The 25,722-nt window shown below is 46.2% G+C and overlaps 1 protein-coding gene across 1 annotated transcript in view; it reads right to left on the reverse strand.

Annotated features, from left to right (window-relative positions):
* Window positions 1–1,054: 1,054 nt before the first annotated feature.
* The window catches only part of LOC134934702 (aldo-keto reductase family 1 member D1-like), a gene marked incomplete at its 5' end in the record, with an annotated part of 53,327 nt that continues 28,659 nt past the window's right edge, over window positions 1,055–25,722 (reverse strand). Inside the window, 3 exons of the mRNA XM_063930073.1 lie at window positions 1,055–2,423; window positions 3,170–3,252; window positions 6,470–6,635. Coding sequence (XP_063786143.1) covers window positions 2,381–2,423; window positions 3,170–3,252; window positions 6,470–6,635 — 292 coding nt within the window. The remainder of the gene's footprint in view (window positions 2,424–3,169; window positions 3,253–6,469; window positions 6,636–25,722) is intronic.

Here is a 25,722-nt window from a genome sequence, read left to right on the forward strand (position 1 = left end):
ACCGGCGCGATGTAGTCCCGCTAACATTTGACATTTTTTATACTGGCGGGGGTATCGTACACGGTGCCCGGGCACCGAATATGCCTCTTTTGCCAGTAAAAGCCCTCAGTAACTTGCTGCCCAGGGCGCACCCTGTGAGTGCCGTTGGTGTGTGTGTGGGAGCATGGAGCGCAGCGCGACCGCTGCGCTGTACCTCCGTTACTGAAGTCTTCTGCCATCACTGAAGTCTTCTGTTCTTCTAATACTCACCGGCTTCTTACTTCTGGCTTCTTTGAGGGGGCTGACGGCGCGGCTCCGGGAACAAGCAGCTAGGCGCACCAAGTGATCGAACCCTCTAAAGCTAATGGTGTCCAGTAGCCAAAGAAGCAGAGCCCTTAACTCAGAAGAAGTAGGTCTGACTTCTCTCCCCTCACTCCCACGAAGCAGGGAGCCTGTAGCCAGCAGGTTTCCCTGAAAATAAAAAAGCCTAACATAAAGTCTTTCCAGAGAAACTCAGTAGAGCTCCCCTAGTGTGTGTCAAGTCACTCCTGGGCACAGAATCTAACTGAGGTCTGGAGGAGGGGCATAGAGGGAGGAGCCAGTTCACACCCAGTCAAAGTCTTTTAGTGTACCCATGTCTCCTGCGGATCCCGTCTATACCCCATGGTCCTTTTGGAGTCCCCAGCATCCTCTAGGACGTAAGAGAAATGCCATTGGTAGTTTGATGTATACAAGCATTTGGACACATTCAAACATCACACATGCAGTGAGTACGGCAAGCCAGTTCGCAATAATCCTGGGAGACAACACTGGATTTCAGTAAAGAGAATACTAAGGTACCTCAAAGGTACAAGTTCACTAAAGCTGAAATTTACAAGATCATCAGATACCAGCTTAAAAGTATTCCCTTCACGCCGACTGGGGATCAGATGAGGATGATAGACGCTCTTATACTGGATACCTGTTTGCACTGGCAGGCGCAGCCGTAAGCTGGGCAAGTAGGAAACAACCCACAGTTACTCTTTCTACAACAGAGTGAGAGTACATGGCGCTCACAGAAACTTCAAGAGAACGCTTTGGATAAGAGAGACTTTATGTGAATTAGGTCTTCTTTACCACAGTGAAATCATCAACATAAAGTGTGATAACAAGGGAGCAATTGATCTTTCTTGTAGCACAAAGCATCATGGATGGTCTAAGCACATTGCTATAAGACATAATTTCATTCGTGAGTTGGTGGAAAACAAGTCCGTCACTGTGGAATATGTTGCAAGTGAAGAAAATATTGCCGACATGCTGACAAAAGGACTGTCATCACACTTGCTACTTGCATTCCTGATGGAATGTGGACTAGAATGTGGTTAATGTTGATTTGGTCTTACTGTTTTTGCTTCACGTTATGTTTTCGGTTACAGGAGTGACTTTATTGATTTGTTTGATAAAATGTCATGTTCGTTAAACTTGTGACCGGAGACAGTCTTGAGCGAGGGGGAGTGTTAGGATATGGTACACTCTGTACCTGTCTTCTTCTGTGTATTAGTTTATGGGTTTATCCCCTAGTGTTAGACCTATAGTGCCAGGAGTCACTCGGAGGCGGCGTTATAGGATGTAAGTTCCTGTTCCTCCATCTCAGAGAGAGTGAGGAGAGTGTGACACACACAGAGAGACAGAGTCCTGGAGTACAAGTGTGCAGAGCTGAGACCGGGAGCAGATCTCAGCTACAGAGACTCACAGCGTTTCCAGTGCATTCATCATCTTCTTTACAGCTGAGAGACAGACTGCACGACTGTGCAGTCCTCCATGCTTCACAACCACAGATATCTCCTGATAAGTACCACTACCTAATGCTGTTACCTTGTGTGATATATGGGCTCCTGATTACCGCTATCAGTGTTACATCTGTGTCACCTGTGTTCACTAGTGTTTGGACTGACGTCACTGCACCAGATAGCCCAGAACACTCTGCCAACAAGTACATCCCGTCCCCAATTTGATAATAGAAGTCTACATTTATCCTATTCATACCACTATTCTGTATATACTTTCATATACAAGAATAAGATACACTACAGTTATATAACCAGTCAGCTCCGGCCGCGCATAAACTAGTTATTTTACAAAGTGAGAGAAGGAAACGAAAAACAACAGGTTGGAAGAAATATTGCATTAAAAAGAGATATATGAAAAAAAAAATAGAACAGCTCAGTTGTAAATACAATCGTATCGGATATAAAACAGCTGTCAAAGTCCTTCAGTGCAGAAAGAGCCGATCACAAATCTGGCTGAACAGAGGTGATTCCTTTCCCTGATTCGTCTTTGTTTTTTTTTTATGTAGGTGGGATGGTCTCCTGCAGAAACAATATCACGCCATGTCCTAGACGTGGAACATGCTGTCCTGCGCTCAGTACTCGTCTATGAAGGGATATTCTGGATGGTCGCTCCACCTAAATAAAAGACACCATTATCAGGACTCGTGCTCTGCCCTACGCGTTTCACCGCTGCAAAGTATCTTAAGTATTTATCATTGCCATGAGTTCTAAAGGTAATTACACTAATGCTTTCTATGCTCCACATTAAATATATAAAATTCTTCATATTTGTATAATATTTATTCATTATGGGGGTCATTCCGAGTTGATCGCTCGCTAGCTACTTTTTGCAGCCGTGCAAACGCATAGTCGCCGCCCACGGGGGAGTGTATTTTCGCTTTGCAAGTGTGCAATCGCATGTGCAGCCAAGCGGGACGAAAAAGTTTTTTCCAGTTTCAGAGTAGGTCTGAACTTACTCAGCTCTTGCGATCACTTCAGTCTGTTCAGTCCCGGAATTGACGTCAGGCACACGCCCTGCAAACGCCTGGACACGCCTGCGTTTTCCCTACCACTCCCAGAAAACGGTCAGTTGACACCCATAAACGCCCTCTTTCTGTCAATCTCCTTGCAAACGGCTGTGCGAATGGAATCGTCACTAGAAGCATTGCACAGCAACAATGCTGTTTGTTTCCGTACAACGCGCGTGCGTATTGCGGGGCATACGCATGCGCAGTAGTAACCTGATCGCTGCGCTGCGAAAATCGGCAGCGTGCGATCAACTCGGAATGACCCCCAATGTGAGGCGTATAATACTGTATGTCAATATCTATTCAGAGAGTGTTGGCAGTTCCCCCCTCCCCTGGCTGGTCTGTTATACTCACTCCAACAGTTCCACGTAGCGAATGTTTTTATTCAAAGCCTCAATCTCCTTCATCTCTTTATCCGTCAGAGAAAAGTCAAAAATCTACATTTACAGAAAAATAAAATAAGGATAAAAGATTCCCATTCACTTCCGAGGTTCAATTCTTCCGTTGCAATGGAAAATAAAGCAATCTTCCATCACAACAGTTAGTATGACATAAAGCACACACAAAAGTAATGTTAGCCACATGCCTCAATGGGGGTGATTCCGAGTTGTTCGCTCGCTAGCTGCTTTTAGCAGCATTGCACACGCTAATCCGCCGCCCTTTGGGAGTGTATCTTCGCTTAGCAGAATTGCGGACTGCGTACCATGTGCATGCGCATTTTCGCATTAATCGCTCCGTTGCGAAAATCGGCAACGAGCGAACAACTCGGAATGACCCCCAATAGTCGTAACTGATATATAACCAACACTATGCAGTACAGTGATTTTGCATGACAACAGAAAGCATTGTATAAGAGCATATAAAGAGTAACTACATTCAGAAATGTTTTGCCTAAATAAAAACACTATGATCTGTGTTTTAATGTTCTGAAATAGCTCCTGACAGTTTATTAGGACTTCTGCCTGCAATCACCTGTTGAAACTCCAGAATCCTACGGTGACTGCAATTTCACAAATATACTGTGAACCAAAGGGCCTTCCTTAGCAAGATCTGTAATCGCAGAAACATTCAGTGCAATCCCCAGTTTATTGTTATTTTGCAAAGAAGAAGGCCACTGATACACAATGTATTTGCTGACAGTGTGTTTCTGAGGATTTAACCAACAATTTTAGGCAAAATCCTATTCCAAATGAATCTAGTAAACTGTATTACTCTGCATAACTATTTTAATTAAGACAAAATAAGTGTTGTGTGAATTTCCTTTGAAATAAATTAAATGTATGAACTATGGGGGTCATTATGAGTTGATCGTAGCTGTGCTAAATTTAGCACAGCTATGATCATCTTCCCAGACATGCGGGGGGAACCCCAGCACAGGGCTAGTTCGCCCCGCATGTCAGTTTGACCCCCCCCCCCCCCTCCGCACAAGTACAAAAGCAGCGGCGATGCTTTTGTACTTGAAGAGTAATTCCCGGCCAGCGCAGCTCCTGCAGCAGGCCGGGAGTTACTCGTCGCTGCCCTGGGTGGCAGCAGCTGCATGTGACGTCACGCAGCCACTGCGGCCCGCCCCCCGCATGGTCCGACCACGCCGCCGTGCCGCCTCCTTCCGCCCAGCGACCGCCTCTGCCTGTCAATCAGGCAGAGGCGATCGCTAGGTAACGGCATGCGCCGGCGCACTGCGACGCCGGCGCATGCGCAGTTCTGACCCGATCGCTGCAGCGTGCGATCGGGTCGGAATGTCCCACTTTGTTTTATATAGAGATGTGTCCGACACCATGGGCCTAATTCAGACCTGATCGTAGATGTGCTAAATTCAGCACATCTACGATCAGTTTCCCTGACGCCAGCACAGGGCTAGTCCGCCCCGCATGTCAAGCCCTGCCCCGTCACACACGTACAAAAACATTGCACGGCGGCGATGCTTTTGCACTTGAAGAGCAGCTCGCCACCCGCGCAGTTCCTGCGCGCTGGCAGGGAGCTATACGTCGCTGTGAGGGTCACAGCAGCTGCGTGTGACATCACACAGCCGCAGCGAACCGCTCCCCACAACGCCTACGTTTCCCGGACTGCTCCCCTAAAACGGCGGACAAACGCCGCCAGCCCGCCCCCTCCTGCCCAGCGAACGCCTCTGCCTGTCTGGTATGCGCACTAATCAGGTCTGAATTAGGTCCCATATATGTCTGAACCAGACTGACAGAAGCCTTACGTGTTATGTTCTGTTGTAGTAGGGTATGCCGGCGGCCGGGCTCCCGACCGCCAGCATACCGACAGCGTGGCGAGCGCAAATGAGCCCCTTGCGGGATCGCTGCGGGCGCGGTGGCGCATCTATTCTCCCTCCAGGGGGGTCGCGGATCCCCAAGAGGGAGAAAAAGTGTCGGTACGCCGGCTGTCGGGATTCCGGCACCGGTATACTGTGCGCCGGGATCCCGACAGCCGGCAAACTAAAGACCACCCGTCTCTCACACCCCAACCCTGCTTACTATGAACATGCACAATAGGCAGAGCTGAAATATACTATGATGCTATGCTACGAATATTTAACAGCTTTGATTACCTGAAGCTTGTTCTAGCCCCCACCCCAATTCACCTCCTGCAAGTCTGTATCCAAAAAGCATTTCTCTGATCCTTTCAAAATAAACCTAAAATGATCAGTTGTAAACCAGCTATGCATTCTGATGCCGCTCCGGTTTCCTCCACTTCTGGAGCAAGTCACGCTTCTTCAGTACGGAAAACGGAGGTAATGTGAGGATGTGCATGTTACTGTATACCAGCTGTACTTCCCAGTGTTTTCTGGCTTTTATATATTGTTTTTCTCTCTTTCTCCACCAATCCCATCTCTCTTTCTCTCCATATACCTCCTCCCTCACCACCTGTATTTCTCTTGTCCCTCACAACACTATGGCCCTCATTCCGAGTTGTTCGCTCGCTAGCTACTTTTTGCAGAAATGCACACGCTAAGCCGCCGCCTACTGGGAGTGAATCTTAGCTTTGCAGAATTGCGAATAGAAATTTCTTAGCAGTTTCTGAGTAGCTCGAGACTTACTCCTACACTGCGATCAGTTCAGTCCTTTTCGTTCCTGGTTTGACGTCACAAACACACCCAGCGTTCGTCCAGACACTCCCCCGTTTCTCCTGCCACTCCCGCGTTTTTTCACGAAACGCCTGCGTTTTTTCGCACACACCCAGAAAACGGTCAGTTTCCGCCCAGAAACACCCACTTCCTGTCAATCACACTCCGATCACCAGAACGATGAAAAATCTTCGTTAAGCCGTGAGTAAAATACCAAACTTTTGTGCTAATTTACTTGGCGCAGGCGCACTGCGAACATTGCGCATGCGCAGTTTGCGACTAATCGCTCTGATGCGAAAAAAACTAACGAGTGAACAACTCGGAATGAGGGCCTATCTCCCCACATCTCCTCCCTTCCCTACTGTCTCCCTCTATCCTCGCCCCCACTCTCTCTCCCCTGTGCACCACTGACACTGGTGGGAGGGGTCAGAGTTCATACCAACTGTCATTACATTCTAATGTGATGACATCATTTTTATCAGCAGTCAGTTTTATTATATATTTATTAAATATCAACTACAACATACAGGAGCAAAATAGTTTTGCTTCCATCTCATCTTTCATTACAAATTGTGTTCTCCTACCTGGAAGTTCTCTCTGATCCGTTCTGGATTAAAGCTTTTAGGAATGACCACAACCCCTCTCTGGCAGTTGAAACGCAGGGCAACCTGCGCTGATGTCTTGCCATACTTTTTGCCAATGGCATTCAAGGTAGGATCCTCCAGAAGAGGTGGGGGGGACAAATTCACCCTAAAATAAGGAAAATCACAATTACCTTCATTACATATTCTGGTATATTACAATTCCATATACATTATACAGTATATCCTTATTAAACCATTTAGAAGCATACCTAGTGAGCATATAGTTTTCAACATTGTATACTGACCAATCAAAAAGGATCACAGCTATTCTAACTTCACAAGGATTTCAATGAATTGCTGAATTGTTCTTGGGAGACAAAAATTTGCTTGCCTGCTATATAACGGTCGCAATTGTGTATAAGCCTTCATAGCTCTAAGACATGCATATAAGAGGGCATATGTATTATGATTTGGAGAGTGATAAAGTTGAGAGAGATACACTACCAACCAATCAGCTCCTAACTGTCATGTTTCAAAGGGGCAGATGTACTAACCCTAGGATAGAGCTAAAACGGAGAGAGATAAAGTATCAGTCAATCAGCTCCTGCCATTTTTTAAACAGCCTGTAACATGGCAGTTAGATGCTGATTGGCTGGTACTTTATCTCTCTCTCCATGACTTAGTACATCTTCCCGATAGTTAGGTCAATCCCAAAGAGAATGCTATTTTTCTCGCTCAGGAAAGCCGTGTCTGTTTCCGCGTGAACAGGCCTGGCAGCATAGTAGGGGTCTGTGACCGGACCGTCCCGTACGAGAGCTCTCACCGCTTTTGCGTCCCGTCACAGAATGGAGTTAAAGGTCACATGGGACCTGGCCACATGGGGGATTCTCGCTTACCGACAGTAACCGCCTGTTACTGACTCCACCCACTGCGCAGTGGGAGGGTTCTATGCTGTCACCACCAAACTCCTAACCTGCCGTGGCATTTGTAACCACGGTTCTGCTCTGTATGCATCGACACTCCGCCTTAGCACACCTATGTGGAGCTGATGAATCCCCACTAGTCGCTTCACTAGGCCTCTGCTGGTAGCTGGCGGAAGGCGGAACTTGGAGACGCTGGTTACACCCTGGAGAGCCGGAAACCTGAGCTAGGTTTCGCCTAGCCCTGCAGGTTGCAAGATGAAGCAGTCGTCTTGATGTTTATTTGCCAAATACAGCCTTCAAAAAGACTCAGCAATACAGAAAGATGTTACAGCAGAATGAAAATGGTAGAATATGCTCTGAAGCTCACAGGCCTCCTCTTTTTATACAGTTATACCACAATGCATCTCAGTGGGTAGTTTCCCCCTGAGTCTTTTCCATCCAATCAGGATAACTTACAAAATATAAATAAATGACATTTTAAAAGGATATAAGTGCATGAAGCAATTTCCTCCTTCCTGTCACACACAAAGTTTGGTGTCATTTAAACTCCAATTCCTACCATCTGGTAGTTTACACTTCCACTTTGAGACATTTAGCACATACTGTAGCTTCAAAATACAAATGTTTCTCATCCTTCCTGCATATACCATTCAGGATTCGTATATCAATTAAACCAGCTACATAAATAAATTAGAGATGAGCAGGTTCGGTTCCTCGGAATCCGAACCCGCCCGAACTTCAGCCTTTTTTGCACGGGTCCGAGCAGACTCGGATCCTTCCGCCTTGCTCGGTTAACCCGAGCGCGCCCGAACGTCATCATCCCGCTGTCGGATTCTCGCGAGACTCGGATTCTATATAAGGAGCCGCGCGTCGCCGCCATTTTCACACGTGCATTGAGATTGATAGGGAGAGGACGTGGCTGGCGTCCTCTCCATTTAGATTAGAAGATAGAGACGAGTGACATTTGATTTACTACTAATTTTGGGGAGCAGTTGTTAGGAGTACTCAGTACAGTGCAGAGTTTTGCTGATAGTGACCACCAGTTTTATTATAATCCGTTCTCTGCCTGAAAAAAACGATACATACCATATCTGTGCTCAGCCTCAGTGTGCTGCATGATATATCATCTATGTATATCTGACTGTGCTGAGTGCTCACTGCTCACACAGCTTAATTGTGGGGGAGACTGGGGAGCAGTTATAGCAGGAGTACAGTGCACACTTTTGCTGCCAGTGACCACCAGTATATTGTCTGCCTGAAAAAGTTAAACACTCCTGTGGTGTTTTTTTTTATTTATTCTATAAACGCATTCTGCTGACAGTGTCCAGCAGGTCCGTCATTCATTATATTATATAAATATTTACCTACAGTAGTGTTGTATTTTTTTTTTCATCTCTATCATCTTTACCATCTCTATATTAGCAGACGCAGTACGGTAGTCCACGGCTGTGGCTATCTCTGTGTCGTCAGTGCTCGTCCATAATTGTATACCTACCTACCTGTGGTGGGGGGGTTTTATCTATCTTCTTCATACTAGTAGTTTAGGAGTCTGCTGACAGTGTCCACCAGGTCCGTCATTATATTATATACCTACAGTAGTAATATATATTTAGTATATTATCTATACTAGCAGACGCAGTACGGTAGGCCACGGCTGTACCTACCTCTGTGTCGTCAGTGCTCGTCCATAATTGTATACCTACCTACCTGTGGTGGGTTTTTTTTTTCTATCTTCTTCATACTAGTAGTTTAGGAGTCTGCTGACAGTGTCCACCAGGTCCGTCATTATATTATATACCTACAGTAGTAATATATTTATTATATTATCTATACTAGCAGACGCAGTACGGTAGTCCACGGCTGTGGCTATCTCTGTGTCGTCAGTGCTCGTCCATAATTGTATACCTACCTACCTGTGGTGGTTTTTTTTTTTCTATCTTCTTCATACTAGTAGTTTAGGAGTCTGCTGACAGTGTCCACCAGGTCCGTCATTATATAATATACCTACAGTAGTAATATATTTAGTATATTATCTATACTAGCAGACGCAGTACGGTAGTCCACGGCTGTGGCTATCTCTGTGTCGTCAGTGCTCGTCCATAATTGTATACCTACCTACCTGTGGTGGGTTTTTTTTTTCTATCTTCTTCATACTAGTAGTTTAGGAGTCTGCTGACAGTGTCCACCAGGTCCGTCATTATATTATATACCTACAGTAGTAATATATTTAGTATATTATCTATACTAGTAGACGCAGTACGGTAGGCCACGGCTGTACCTACCTCTGTGTCGTCACTCGTCCATAATTGTATACCTACCTACCTGTGCTGGGGTTTTTTTTTCTATCTTCTTCATACTAGTAGTTTAGGAGTCTGCTGACAGTGTCCACCAGGTCCGTCATTATATTATATACCTACAGTAGTAATATATTTAGTATATTATCTATACTAGCAGACGCAGTACGGTAGGCCACGGCTGTGGCTATCTCTGTGTCGTCAGTGCTCGTCCATAATTGTATACCTACCTACCTGTGCTGGGTTTTTTTTTTTCTATCTTCTTCATACTACTAGTTTAGGAGTCTGCTGACAGTGTCCACCAGGTCCGTCATTATATTATATACCTACAGTAGTAATATATTTAGTATATTATCTATACTAGCAGACGCAGTACGGTAGGCCACGGCTGTACCTACCTCTGTGTCGTCACTCGTCCATAATTGTATACCTACCTGTAATGGGTTTTTTTTTTCTATCTTCTTCATACTAGTAGTTTAGGAGTCTGCTGACAGTGCCCACCAGGTCCGTCATTATATTATATACCTACAGTAGTAATATATTTAGTATATTATCTATACTAGCAGACGCAGTACGGTAGGCCACGGCTGTACCTACCTCTGTGTCGTCACTCGTCCATAATTGTATACCTACCTGTGGTGGGTTTTTTTTTTCTATCTTCTTCATACTAGTAGTTTAGGAGTCTGCTGACAGTGTCCACCAGGTCCGTCATTATATTATATACCTACAGTAGTAATATATTTAGTATATTATCTATACTAGCAGACGCAGTACGGTAGGCCACGGCTGTACCTACCTCTGTGTCGTCACTCGTCCATAATTGTATACCTACCTGTGGTGGGTTTTTTTTTCTATCTTCTTCATACTAGTAGTTTAGGAGTCTGCTGACAGTGTCCACCAGGTCCGTCATTATATTATATACCTACAGTAGTAATATATTTAGTATATTATCTATACTAGCAGACGCAGTACGGTAGGCCACGGCTGTGGCTATCTCTGTGTCGTCAGTGCTCGTCCATAATTGTATACCTACCTACCTGTGGTGGGTTTTTTTTTTCTATCTTCTTCATACTAGTAGTTTAGGAGTCTGCTGACAGTGTCCACCAGGTCCGTCATTATATTATATACCTACAGTAGTAATATATTTAGTATATTATCTATACTAGCAGACGCAGTACGGTAGGCCACGGCTGTACCTACCTCTGTGTCGTCACTCGTCCATAATTGTATACCTACCTGTGGTGGGTTTTTTTTTCTATCTTCTTCATACTAGTAGTTTAGGAGTCTGCTGACAGTGTCCACCAGGTCCGTCATTATATTATATACCTACAGTAGTAATATATTTAGTATATTATCTATACTAGCAGACGCAGTACGGTAGGCCACGGCTGTACCTACCTCTGTGTCGTCACTCGTCCATAATTGTATACCTACCTGTGGTGGGTTTTTTTTTCTATCTTCTTCATACTAGTAGTTTAGGAGTCTGCTGACAGTGTCCACCAGGTCCGTCATTATATTATATACCTACAGTAGTAATATATTTAGAATATTATCTATACTAGCAGACGCAGTACGGTAGGCCACGGCTGTGGCTATCTCTGTGTCGTCAGTGCTCGTCCATAATTGTATACCTACCTGTGGTGGGGTTTTTTTTCTATCTTCTTCATACTAGTAGTTTAGGAGTCTGCTGACAGTGTCCACCAGGTCCGTCATTATATTATATACCTACAGTAGTAATATATTTAGTATATTATCTATACTAGCAGACGCAGTACGGTAGGCCACGGCTGTACCTACCTCTGTGTCGTCACTCGTCCATAATTGTATACCTACCTGTGGTGGGTTTTTTTTTCCTATCTTCTTCATACTAGTAGTTTAGGAGTCTGCTGACAGTGTCCACCAGGTCCGTCATTATATTATATACCTACAGTAGTAATATATTTAGTATATTATCTATACTAGCAGACGCAGTACGGTAGGCCACGGCTGTGGCTATCTCTGTGTCGTCAGTGCTTGTCCATAATTGTATACCTACCTACCTGTGGTGGGTTTTTTTTTTCTATCTTCTTCATACTACTAGTTTAGGAGTCTGCTGACAGTGTCCACCAGGTCCGTCATTATATTATATACCTACAGTAGTAATATATTTAGTATATTATCTATACTAGCAGACGCAGCACGGTAGGCCACGGCTGTACCTACCTCTGTGTCGTCACTCGTCCATAATTGTATACCTACCTGTGGTGGGGTTTTTTTTTCTATCTTCTTCATACTAGTAGTTTAGGAGTCTGCTGACAGTGCCCACCAGGTCCGTCATTATATTATATACCTACAGTAGTAATATATTTAGTATATTATCTATACTAGCAGACGCAGTACGGTAGGCCACGGCTGTACCTACCTCTGTGTCGTCACTCGTCCATAATTGTATACCTACCTGTGGTGGGGTTTTTTTTTCTATCTTCTTCATACTAGTAGTTTAGGAGTCTGCTGACAGTGTCCACCAGGTCCGTCATTATATTATATACCTACAGTAGTAATATATTTAGTATATTATCTATACTAGCAGACGCAGTACGGTAGGCCACGGCTGTACCTACCTCTGTGTCGTCACTCGTCCATAATTGTATACCTACCTGTGGTGGTTTTTTTTTTCTATCTTCTTCATACTAGTATTTTAGGAGTCTGCTGACAGTGTCCACAAGGTCCGTCATTATATTATATACCTACAGTAGTAATATATTTAGTATATTATCTATACTAGCAGACGCAGTACGGTAGGCCACTGCTGTACCTACCTCTGTGTCGTCACTCGTCCATAATTGTATACCTACCTGTGGTGGGGTTTTTTTTTCTATCTTCTTCATACTAGTAGTTTAGGAGTCTGCTGACAGTGTCCACCAGGTCCGTCATTATATTATATACCTACAGTAGTAATATATTTAGTATATTATCTATACTAGCAGACGCAGTACGGTAGGCCACGGCTGTACCTACCTCTGTGTCGTCACTCGTCCATAATTGTATACCTACCTGTAATGGGTTTTTTTTTTCTATCTTCTTCATACTAGTAGTTTAGGAGTCTGCTGACAGTGTCCACCAGGTCCGTCATTATATTATATACCTACAGTAGTAATATATTTAGTATATTATCTATACTAGCAGACGCAGTACGGTAGGCCACGGCTGTACCTACCTCTGTGTCGTCACTCGTCCATAATTGTATACCTACCTGTGGTGGGTTTTTTTTTTCTATCTTCTTCATACTAGTAGTTTAGGAGTCTGCTGACAGTGTCCACCAGGTCCGTCATTATATTATATACCTACAGTAGTAATATATTTAGTATATTATCTATACTAGCAGACGCAGTACGGTAGGCCACGGCTGTACCTACCTCTGTGTCGTCACTCGTCCATAATTGTATACCTACCTGTGGTGGGTTTTTTTTTCTATCTTCTTCATACTAGTAGTTTAGGAGTCTGCTGACAGTGTCCACCAGGTCCGTCATTATATTATATACCTACAGTAGTAATATATTTAGTATATTATCTATACTAGCAGACGCAGTACGGTAGGCCACGGCTGTGGCTATCTCTGTGTCGTCAGTGCTCGTCCATAATTGTATACCTACCTACCTGTGGTGGGGTTTTTTTTTCTATCTTCTTCATACTAGTAGTTTAGGAGTCTGCTGACAGTGTCCACCAGGTCCGTCATTATATTATATACCTACAGTAGTAATATATTTAGTATATTATCTATACTAGCAGACGCAGTACGGTAGGCCACGGCTGTACCTACCTCTGTGTCGTCACTCGTCCATAATTGTATACCTACCTGTGGTGGGTTTTTTTTTCTATCTTCTTCATACTAGTAGTTTAGGAGTCTGCTGACAGTGTCCACCAGGTCCGTCATTATATTATATACCTACAGTAGTAATATATTTAGTATATTATCTATACTAGCAGACGCAGTACGGTAGGCCACGGCTGTACCTACCTCTGTGTCGTCACTCGTCCATAATTGTATACCTACCTGTGGTGGGTTTTTTTTTCTATCTTCTTCATACTAGTAGTTTAGGAGTCTGCTGACAGTGTCCACCAGGTCCGTCATTATATTATATACCTACAGTAGTAATATATTTAGTATATTATCTATACTAGCAGACGCAGTACGGTAGGCCACGGCTGTGGCTATCTCTGTGTCGTCAGTGCTCGTCCATAATTGTATACCTACCTGTGGTGGGGTTTTTTTTCTATCTTCTTCATACTAGTAGTTTAGGAGTCTGCTGACAGTGTCCACCAGGTCCGTCATTATATTATATACCTACAGTAGTAATATATTTAGTATATTATCTATACTAGCAGACGCAGTACGGTAGGCCACGGCTGTACCTACCTCTGTGTCGTCACTCGTCCATAATTGTAAACCTACCTGTGGTGGGTTTTTTTTTCCTATCTTCTTCATACTAGTAGTTTAGGAGTCTGCTGACAGTGTCCACCAGGTCCGTCATTATATTATATACCTACAGTAGTAATATATTTAGTATATTATCTATACTAGCAGACGCAGTACGGTAGGCCACGGCTGTGGCTATCTCTGTGTCGTCAGTGCTTGTCCATAATTGTATACCTACCTACCTGTGGTGGTTTTTTTTTTCTATCTTCTTCATACTACTAGTTTAGGAGTCTGCTGACAGTGTCCACCAGGTCCGTCATTATATTATATACCTACAGTAGTAATATATTTAGTATATTATCTATACTAGCAGACGCAGCACGGTAGGCCACGGCTGTACCTACCTCTGTGTCGTCACTCGTCCATAATTGTATACCTACCTGTGGTGGGGTTTTTTTTTCTATCTTCTTCATACTAGTAGTTTAGGAGTCTGCTGACAGTGCCCACCAGGTCCGTCATTATATTATATACCTACAGTAGTAATATATTTAGTATATTATCTATACTAGCAGACGCAGTACGGTAGGCCACGGCTGTACCTACCTCTGTGTCGTCACTCGTCCATAATTGTATACCTACCTGTGGTGGGGTTTTTTTTTCTATCTTCTTCATACTAGTAGTTTAGGAGTCTGCTGACAGTGTCCACCAGGTCCGTCATTATATTATATACCTACAGTAGTAATATATTTAGTATATTATCTATACTAGCAGACGCAGTACGGTAGGCCACGGCTGTACCTACCTCTGTGTCGTCACTCGTCCATAATTGTATACCTACCTGTGGTGGGTTTTTTTTTCTATCTTCTTCATACTAGTATTTTAGGAGTCTGCTGACAGTGTCCACAAGGTCCGTCATTATATTATATACCTACAGTAGTAATATATTTAGTATATTATCTATACTAGCAGACGCAGTACGGTAGGCCACTGCTGTACCTACCTCTGTGTCGTCACTCGTCCATAATTGTATACCTACCTGTGGTGGGGTTTTTTTTTCTATCTTCTTCATACTAGTAGTTTAGGAGTCTGCTGACAGTGTCCACCAGGTCCGTCATTATATTATATACCTACAGTAGTAATATATTTAGTATATTATCTATACTAGCAGACGCAGTACGGTAGGCCACGGCTGTACCTACCTCTGTGTCGTCACTCGTCCATAATTGTATACCTACCTGTAATGGGTTTTTTTTTTCTATCTTCTTCATACTAGTAGTTTAGGAGTCTGCTGACAGTGTCCACCAGGTCCGTCATTATATTATATACCTACAGTAGTAATATATTTAGTATATTATCTATACTAGCAGACGCAGTACGGTAGGCCACGGCTGTACCTACCTCTGTGTCGTCACTCGTCCATAATTGTATACCTACCTGTGGTGGGGGTTTTTTTTCTATCTTCTTCATACTAGTAGTTTAGGAGTCTGCTGACAGTGTCCACCAGGTCCGTCATTATATTATATACCTACAGTAGTAATATATTTAGTATATTATCTATACTAGCAGACGCAGTACGGTAGGCCACGGCTGTACCTACCTCTGTGTCGTCACTCGTCCATAATTGTATACCTACCTGTGGTGGTTTTTTTTTTCTATCTTCTTCATACTAGTAGTTTAGGAGTCTGCTGACAGTGTCCACCAGGTCCGTCATTATATTATATACCTACAGTAGTAATATATTTAGTATATTATCTATACTAGCAGACGCAGTACGGTAGGCCACGGCTGTACCTACCTCTGTGTCGTCACTCGTCCATAATTGTATACCTACCTGTGGTGGGTTTTTTTTTTCTATCATCTTCATACTAGTAGTTTAGGAGTCTGCTGACAGTGTCCACCAGGTCCGTCATTATATTATATACCTACAGTAGTAATATATTTAGTATATTATCTATACTAGCAGACGCAGTACGGTAGGCCACGGCTGTACCTACCTCTGTGTCGTCACTCGTCCATAATTGTATACCTACCTGTGGTGGGTTTTTTTTTTCTATCTTCTTCATACTAGTAGTTTAGGAGTCTGCTGACAGTGTCCACCAGGTCCGTCATTATATTATATATACCTACAGTAGTTATATATATTTTTTTTTATATCATTAATTATCATCTCTATACTAGCAGACGCAGTACGGTAGTCCACGGCTGTAGCTACCTCTGTGTCGTCAGTCATTCGTCATCCATAAGTATACTAGTATCCATCCATCTCCATTGTTTACCTGAGGTGCCTTTTAGTTGTGCCTATTAAAATATGGAGAACAAAAATGTTGAGGTTCCAAAAATAGGGAAAGATCAAGATCCACTTCCACCTCGTGCTGAAGCTGCTGCCACTAGTCATGGCCGAGACGATGCAATTCCATCAACGTCGTCTGCCAAGGCCGATGCCCAATGTCATAGTACAGAGCATGTAAAATCCAAAACACAAAAGATCAGTAAAAAAAGGACTCAAAAATCTAAATGAAAATCGTCGGAGGAGAAGCGTAAACTTGCCAATATGCCATTTACCACACGGAGTGGCAAGGAACGGCTGAGGCCCTGGCCTATGTTCATAGCTAATGGTTCAGCTTCACATGAGGATGGAAGCACTCAGCCTCTCGCTAGAAAAATGAAAAGACTTAAGCTGGCAAAAGCACAGCAAAGAACTGTGCGTTCTTCGAAATCACAAATCCACAAGGAGAGTCCAATTGTGTCGGTTGCGATACCTGACCTTCCCAACACTGGACGTGAAGAGCATGCGCCTTCCACCATTTGCACGCCCCCTGCAAGTGCTGGAAGGAGCACCCGCAGTTCAGTTCCTGATAGTCAGATTGAAGATGTCAGTGTTGAAGTACACCAGGATGAGGAGGATATGGGTGTTGCTGGCGCTGGGGAGGAAATTGACAAGGAGGATTCTGATGGTGAGGTGGTTTGTTTAAGTCAGGCACCCGGGGAGACACCTGTTGTCCGTGGGACGAATATGGCCATTGACATGCCTGGTGAAAATACCAAAAAAATCAGCTCTTCGGTGTGGAAGTATTTCAACAGAAATGCGGACAACAGGTGTCAAGCCGTGTGTTGCCTTTGTCAAGCTGTAATAAGTAGGGGTAAGGACGTTAACCACCTCGGAACATCCTCCCTTATACGTCACCTGCAGCGCATTCATCATAAGTCAGTGACAACTTCAAAAACTTTGGGCGACAGCGGAAGCAGTCCACTGACCAGTAAATCCCTTCCTCTTGTAACCAAGCTCACGCAAACCACCCCACCAACTCCCTCAGTGTCAATTTCCTCCTTCCCCAGGAATGCCAATAGTCCTGCAGGCCATGTCACTGGCAATTCTGACGAGTCCTCTCCTGCCTGGGATTCCTCCGATGCATCCTTGCGTGTAACGCCTACTGCTGCTGGCGCTGCTGTTGTTGCTGCTGGGAGTCGATGGTCATCCCAGAGGGGAAGTCGTAAGACCACTTTTACTACTTCCACCAAGCAATTGACTGTCCAACAGTCCTTTGCGAGGAAGATGAAATATCACAGCAGTCATCCTGCTGCAAAGCGGATAACTGAGGCCTTGGCATCCTGGGCGGTGAGAAACGTGGTTCCGGTATCCATCGTTACTTCAGAGCCAACTATAGACTTGATTGAGGTACTGTGTCCCCGGTACCAAATACCATCTAGGTTCCATTTCTCTAGGCAGGCGATACCGAAAATGTACACAGACCTCAGAAAAAGACTCACCAGTGTCCTAAAAAATGCAGTTGTACCCAATATCCACTTAACCACGGACATGTGGACAAGTGGAGCAGGGCAGACTCAGGACTATATGACTGTGACAGCCCACTGGGTAGATGTATTGACTCCCGCCGCAAGAACAGCAGCGGCGGCACCAGTAGCAGCATCTCGCAAACGCCAACTCTTTCCTAGGCAGGCTACGCTTTGTATCACCGCTTTCCAGAATACACACACAGCTGAAAACCTCTTACGGCAACTGAGGAAGATCATCGCAGAATGGCTTACCCCAATTGGACTCTCCTGTGGATTTGTGGCATCGGACAATGCCAGCAATATTGTGCGTGCATTATATCTGGGCAAATTCCAGCACGTCCCATGTTTTGCACATACCTTGAATTTGGTGGTGCAGAATTATTTAAAAAATGACAGGGGCGTGCAAGAGATGCTGTCGGTGGCCAGAAGAATTGCGGGACACTTTCGGCGTACAGGCACCACGTACAGAAGACTGGAGCAACACCAAAAACGCCTGAACCTGCCCTGCCATCATCTGAAGCAAGAAGTGATAACGAGGTGGAATTCAACCCTCTATATGCTTCAGAGGATGGAGGAGCAGCAAAAGGCCATTCAAGCCTATACATCTGACCACGATATAGGAGGTGGAATGCACCTGTCTCAAGCGCAGTGGAGAATGATTTCAACGTTGTGCAAGGTTCTGCAACCTTTTGAACTTGCCACACGTGAAGTCAGTTCAGACACTGCCAGCCTGAGTCAGGTCATTCCCCTCATCAGGCTTTTGCAGAAAAAGCTGGAGACATTGAAGGAGGAGCTAAGACAGAGCGATTCCGCTAGGCATGTGGGACTTGTGGATGGAGCCCTTCATTCGCTTAACCAGGATTCACGGGTGGTCAATCTGTTGAAATCAGAGCACTACATTTTGGCCACCGTGCTCGATCCTAGATTTAAAACCTACGTTGGATCTCTCTTTCCGGCAGACACAAGTCTGCAGGGGTTCAAAGAAATGCTGGTGAGAAAATTGTCAAGTCAAGCGGAACGCGACCTGTCAACATCTCCTCCTTCACATTCTCCCGCAACTGGGGGTGCGAGGAAAAGGCTACGAATTCCGAGCCCACCCGCTGGCGGTGATGCAGGGCAGTCTGGAGCGAATGCTGATGCTGACATCTGGTCCGGACTGAAGGACCTGCCAACGATTACTGACATGTCGTCTACTGTCACTGCATATGATTCTCTCACCATTGAAAGAATGGTGGAGGATTATATGAGTGACCGCATCCAAGTAGGCACATCAGACAGTCCGTACGTATACTGGCAGGAAAAAGAGGCAATTTGGAGGCCCTTGCACAAACTGGCTTTATTCTACCTAAGTTGCCCTCCCACAAGTGTGTACTCCGAAAGAGTGTTTAGTGCCACCGCTCACCTTGTCAGCAATCGGCGTACGAGGTTACTTCCAGAAAACGTGGAGAAGATGATGTTCATTAAAATGAATTATAATCAATTCCTCCGTGGAGACATTCACCAGCAGCAATTGCCTCCAGAAAGTACACAGGGAGCTGTGATGGTGGATTTCAGTGGGGACGAATTGATAATCTGTGAGGAGGGGGATGTACACGGTGATGAATCGGAGGATGATGATGAGGTGGACATCTTGCCTCTGTAGAGCCAGTTTGTGCAAGGAGAGATTAATTGCTTCTTTTTTGGTGGGGGTCCAAACCAACCCGTCATTTCAGTCACAGTCGTGTGGCAGACCCTGTCACTGAAATGATGGGTTGGTTAAAGTGTGCATGTCCTGTTTATACAACATAAGGGTGGGTGGGAGGGCCCAAGGACAATTCCATCTTGCACCTCTTTTTTCTTTAATTTTTCTTTGCATCATGTGCTGTTTGGGGAGTATTTTTTGGAAGGGCCATCCTGCGTGACACTGCAGTGCCACTCCTAGATGGGCCAGGTGTTTGTGTCGGCCACTTGGGTCGCTGAGCTTAGTCACACAGCTACCTCATTGCGCCTCTTTTTTTCTTTGAGTCATGTGCTGTTTGGGGAGTGTTTTTTGGAAGGGCCATCCTGCGTGACACTGCAGTGCCACTCCTAGATGGGCCAGGTGTTTGTGTCGGCCACTTGGGTCGCTGAGCTTAGTCACACAGCTACCTCATTGCGCCTCTTTTTTTCTTTGCGTCATGTGCTGTTTGGGGAGTGTTTTTTGGAAGGGCCATCCTGCGTGACACTGCAGTGCCACTCCTAGATGGGCCAGGTGTTTGTGTCGGCCACTTGGGTCGCTTAGCTTAGTCACACAGCTACCTCATTGCGCCTCTTTTTTTCTTTGCGTCATGTGCTGTTTTGGGAGTGTTTTTTGGAAGGGCCATCCTGCGTGACACTGCAGTGCCACTCCTAGATGGGCCAGGTGTTTGTGTCGGCCACTTGGGTCGCTGAGCTTAGTCACACAGCTACCTCATTGCGCCTCTTTTTTTCTTTGCGTCATGTGCTGTTTGGGGAGTGCTTTTTGGAAGGGCCATCCTGCGTGACACTGCAGTGCCACTCCTAGATGGGCCAGGTGTTTGTGTCGGCCACTTGGGTCGCTGAGCTTAGTCATCCAGCGACCTCGGTGCAAATTTTAGGACTAAAAATAATATTGTGAGGTGTTCAGAATAGACTGAAAATGAGTGTAAATTATGGTTATTGAGGTTAATAATACTATGGGATCAAAATGACCCCCAAATTCAATGATTTAAGCTGTTTTTTAGGGTTTTTTGAAAAAAACACCCGAATCCAAAACACACCCGAATCCGACAAAAAAAATTCGGTGAGGTTTTGCCAAAACGCGTTCGAACCCAAAACACGGCCGCGGAACCGAACACAAAACCAAAACACAAAACCCAAAAAATTTCCGGTGCACATCTCTAAAATAAATACAGATTTCCAAACCCATACCAATCCATACCACTTTACATATGGGATAAGGAAATTCCCCGTGATTAACATCTTTCTCTAAGGAACTCACTCCCAGCCATTACCTGCTGTGCACTGTCCAACATCAAAAGGTTTTGTCATTTACACGTCTGCTAGGAGAGGGCAATTAGCATGCCATTTCCTATTCCCAGAAGATAGGGGAAAGTGCATTTTTCCCTTTAAAATACATGTGAGCACATCTTAAATATAAATACATGTAAACATGCAATCCTACAACTGTGCACAGAGCACTACATATGACATATTAAAACACATTATTAAACATATTTTTAAACAGTCCGCGCCCAGCGCCGTAAGTACATTTTAAATACGGTGCCTAGCACCAGTTGTCCTTAAAATGGCGCTGGGCACTTAAGGGCTAACCCCTTACGTGCCATTGCCGCCATTAACCATGTGGCCGCCAGGGTCTCCGGCCACACTCCTCCCCCCCAATTCAAGCGGGAAAACCAGCGAGTCATGTCCCAGCGATTTGGCTCCTGGTCCCGCAGTCTCTTGAGTGGAAAGCGATGCTACCTGGGGAATGTAGGCTCCGGCCTAGACAGTTCATCCATAGTGCAGTGGGCCTTTCTTCGTGGGTAAACAATGTTCACGTAGTCCACATGAAGTCCAAGTTCCAGGCTCCACCACAAAAGTCTGTCAGATTTCCCCAATGGAGGTTGCAGTCACCTAACAGGTGGGTGGTAAGTCACCACTGTGGGGGGCCAGTTACACAAATACTGTAAAAACTGGTCTAAGGTATACACAAGTACCACCCAAGGTGTCCTAATTGTGACATACCCCACCTCCCACCATAGCAGTACTCTGCTCAAACAAGCCACAGGGTGCTCCGGCCCATATGGCTCCTCCTGGCTCAGTACTGCTCCCAGTCCGTGCAGTGGCGCAGTGGTTTGTACCGCAACGTCCAGGTCAGCATGGGAGCGGGCTCGAGGGCCTCCTTCAATGACTGGAATGCCAACTCACAAGCGGGTGCAAAGTCCACTGACTTGGGAATTCCCTTTCTAGCCATCTCTGTAAGGGGGTTCACTACAGAACTACAGTCAGTGACAACATGTCCGTATGGCCTTACAGGTTCTAGGGTCAATATCTGTCTGGGTGATGTAGGCCCCCCATCCTCTGGTCGCCTCTACCTCCTCTGGTTTGGGCCTACCCCTGTCTCCTCTCACACGGTGCCCCAGGCACTGCACCTCTGCCAGTCCTATCTGGCAACTGTCTGTCCTTACTGTCAGACATGCCCCCCAATCCTCCTCTGTCGACCTATGACTCGGGAGACCTACCCTGTCTCCTAGGTCTGCTCTTACCTCCATGTCCGCTACCTGTACCACAGTGATGGTGGCCAGAGCACCAGCCTCTGGATCCTGTGTGGCATCCACTACAGGGAGGCTGCGTGTCTTCCCCGATCTACTGTGCACAGGCAGGGGACCTGCTATGTCCACAGCAACTTGCTGTAAGGGTTCTCCTATGGGCAGAGACCCAGAGACAACACAAACTCTGGAGTGCCCCAGTTGACAACGCATGGCACCAGCCTTACAGCTAGTCTGGGCGTCATCCAACATTCCAGACCAGGGTAAGCTCTGTGACAGGCACTTCAGGGTACGGTCTATCTCCGCGCTACTGTCCAAAGGGGTTTCGCTGGCAACCGACGACGGTTGCACAGGAAAATTCCCTGGGGGGACCAGTTGGACACATTCCCTATCTGGTCTATCCCCTCCCACTTACCTGTCTACCCTGTACCTTAAGCGATCCCACCAGGCCACACTTCCTGCCCCAACCCTGTCAAGGCCGCTGCCAGAATGGCGCCTCATGCCTTTCAGGGATGGGGAAAAGAGTTGAGCCTCCCTAAACTCCTGCCTGCGGCCCTCAATCTCTCCTAAATTGGGGCACTCTACAGGGGGATCTAGGTGGGGACTACTAGGGTCAGTCTGGTAGGGGTCAGTCATGGAAAGGTCTGTGCTGTTTCTCATAATCAACGCCAGAGTTGGTAAACCACTTGGGTCAGGAGCATCATTGGGCACCCCCACAGGATCAAACGAGCTGGAACCAACAACCTCTGCGTTGCTAGGGGACGTAGGCATACCAGAGGCAAAAGGCATGCGGGGTTGATGTACCAATCTAGCCACTGTAATCTTTTCCACTGGGCTGATTTAGGCTGTGGTTGGCTGTGCTGGCACTTGTCTAGCAGCTGTAGTCTTTTCCTCTGGGCTGGGTTGTGCTGGAGTAGCTGATGTCAACGGTGGTTGTGGAACTTGACTCCGGGAAATGGCGCCAGAAAAAGTTGTGACGATCCCATCACCAAGATAATTTCCTAGGACCACATAAGTTGGGGGACCATCCATGATGGCAACTTCTTGCAACTCTGGTCCAGCTCCCCAGTACAGGTAGACTCTTGCAATGGGAACCTCTTTCTCCATTCCATCTGCCAGGGTGACCTTGGCAGTGCGACCCTGCAATACTGCAGCACGATCAATAAGGTGGGGGCTCACCACAGTGATTGAGGCCCCACAGTCTCTTAGGCCTTCCCCTGCAGGGGTCCCCCGTGGACAGGCTGCAGATGCCTCCACATATTGTGTAGGAGCCGTTTGGCCATGCAGGTGACTCTCTCTGCAGAGTGCACCTGTTTCTCGCCACACTCCATCGGACTGACTGGAGGGGGTACAGTCTCTGAAGGCTCATCTCCACGGGTTAAGCAAGCAATCCGGGCTCCAGCACTCGGATTTGGGGCAGAAGTCTGGGGTGCTTGGGATGCAGGACAGTTCATCCTCAAATGTCCGATTTTCCCACAGCCATAACACTTTTTGTCCAGGCGTGGTTCCGGTGGCCTCTGATTACTGGCAGGGGCACTACAGGGCGGTTGCTGGCCAAAAGCACCAGGTTATGGGAGATGCTTGATTTGGGGGGCGATGAGCTGAAGAGGGTGTCCCCCTGGTGGTACAGTCTTTTGGGGATGGCTGCTGGTTGGGCGCTTCTGCCCCTGTGGCCGAATTGCGACATACTTGTCGGTTAACTGGGCAGCCATCTTTAACCTGGGTGGCTCCCGGTCTAGCACCCACTCCTTCACTTCTGGGGTGCACCTGCGGTAGAACTGCAGATCAGGTCAATCAGTGCGTCCCATGTAGTGGCTTCAGAATCCTTCACCCACTTCACCACGTAGTGCCGCAGCTGGGTGGCAAACTGCTCGTGGGTGCTACTAGGATTCTTGGGCAAGTCCTGGAATTTCTTCATGTACAACTCTGGAGTGATGAAGAATCACTGGAGGAGGGCCTTTGCGACTTCGTCGTAATTTCCACAGTCCTCAGTGGCCACTCCTCGATAGGCCTCCAAGGCCTCTCCATGCAGAGTGGGCACAAGGTGTCTCACCCACTCCGACTCGGTCAAATCATGTAGTTTGCAAGTCCTTTCAAAAACTTGTAAATGTCCATCAATGTCCCCATCACTGCCTGCAAACTTGGCAAACTGAATGCGTCCAAATCTGTATGCAACAGCGTACAATGGCTCTCAGGGTACCACGGCCTGTGGTGCTCGCTCATCATGCCACATCTGGATGATGATCAAGCGCTCTTGCTCTGTTGCCCTTTCCCCCAATTCCGCTAGCCGATCCGCTAGGCTATCCGTGCCGCCCACCCCTGGAACGTTGGGATTCTGGCCCTGCTAGGGATTGCTGGGAAACATGGCTGCTGCAAGAGGGGGCGGGGCTTGTGGGTCTTACTGGGTCCATACGAAGGTCCACTATTGGGCTGTCCTCTCCGATGCTGATGCCCCAGCGCTCTTTACATCCGCCCGACTTGACTCCTCCGAGCTCATGAGCACCACCTTCATGATGCTTCCGGACGCGTTGAAAGGGATATCCACACCCTTCTGCCGACACACGATTGCCAAATCATCCTTGGACATTCTGCTGAAGTCCGCCATCTTGTGCGCTCTCCTGCGCTGCAGTTACTCCTATCCTGAGTAACTCGGCTTCTCCGATTTGGTGACCGAAAAACTGACTGGGATTAACCCACCGCTATGCCACCAATTTCTGTGACTGGACTGACCCGTACGAGAGCCCGCACTGCTTTTGCGTCCCGCCCCCAGTCACAGAATGGAGTTTAAGGTCACACGGGACCTTGCCACATGGGGGATTCTCGCTTACCGTCAGTAACTGCCTGTTACTGACTCCACCCACTGTGCAGTGGGCGGGTTCTACGCTGCCACCACCAAACTCCTAACCTGCCATGGTGTTTGGAACCACAGTTCTGCTCTGTATGCGTTGACACGCCTGATTACCACACCTGTGTCGTGCTGTCGAATCCCCACTAGTCGCTTGACTAGGCCTCTGCCTAGTCAAGCGAAAAACGGACAACCGGAAAACGGAGCCAGGTTTCACCTAGCCCTGCAGGTCGCAAGATGAAGCGGTCGTCTTGAGGCGGATGATGTTTATTTGTCAAATACAGCCTTCAAAAAGACTCAGCAATACAGAAAGATGTTACAGCAGAATGAAAATGGTAGAATACACTCTGAAGCTCACAGGCCTCCTCTTTTTATACAGTTATACCACAATGCATCTCAGTGGGTAGTTTTCTCCTGAGTCATTTCCATCCAATCAGGATAACTTACAAAATATAAATAAATTAAAATTTAAAAGGATATCCATGCCACTTTACATATGGGATAAAGAAATTCCCCGTGATTATCATCTTTCTCTAAGGAACTCACTCCCAGCCATTACCTGCTGTGCACTGTCCAACATCAAAAGGTTTTGTCATTCACACGTCTGATAGGAGAGGGCAATTAGCATGCCATTTCCTATTCCCAGAAGACAGGGGAAAGTGCATTTTTCCCTTTAAAATACATGTGAGCACATCTTAAATATAAATACATGTAAACATGCAATCCTACAACTGTGCACAGAGCACTACATAT

This window comes from Pseudophryne corroboree, chromosome 6 (genome assembly GCF_028390025.1).
Source record: "Pseudophryne corroboree isolate aPseCor3 chromosome 6, aPseCor3.hap2, whole genome shotgun sequence".
Classification (NCBI taxonomy): domain Eukaryota; kingdom Metazoa; phylum Chordata; class Amphibia; order Anura; family Myobatrachidae; genus Pseudophryne; species Pseudophryne corroboree.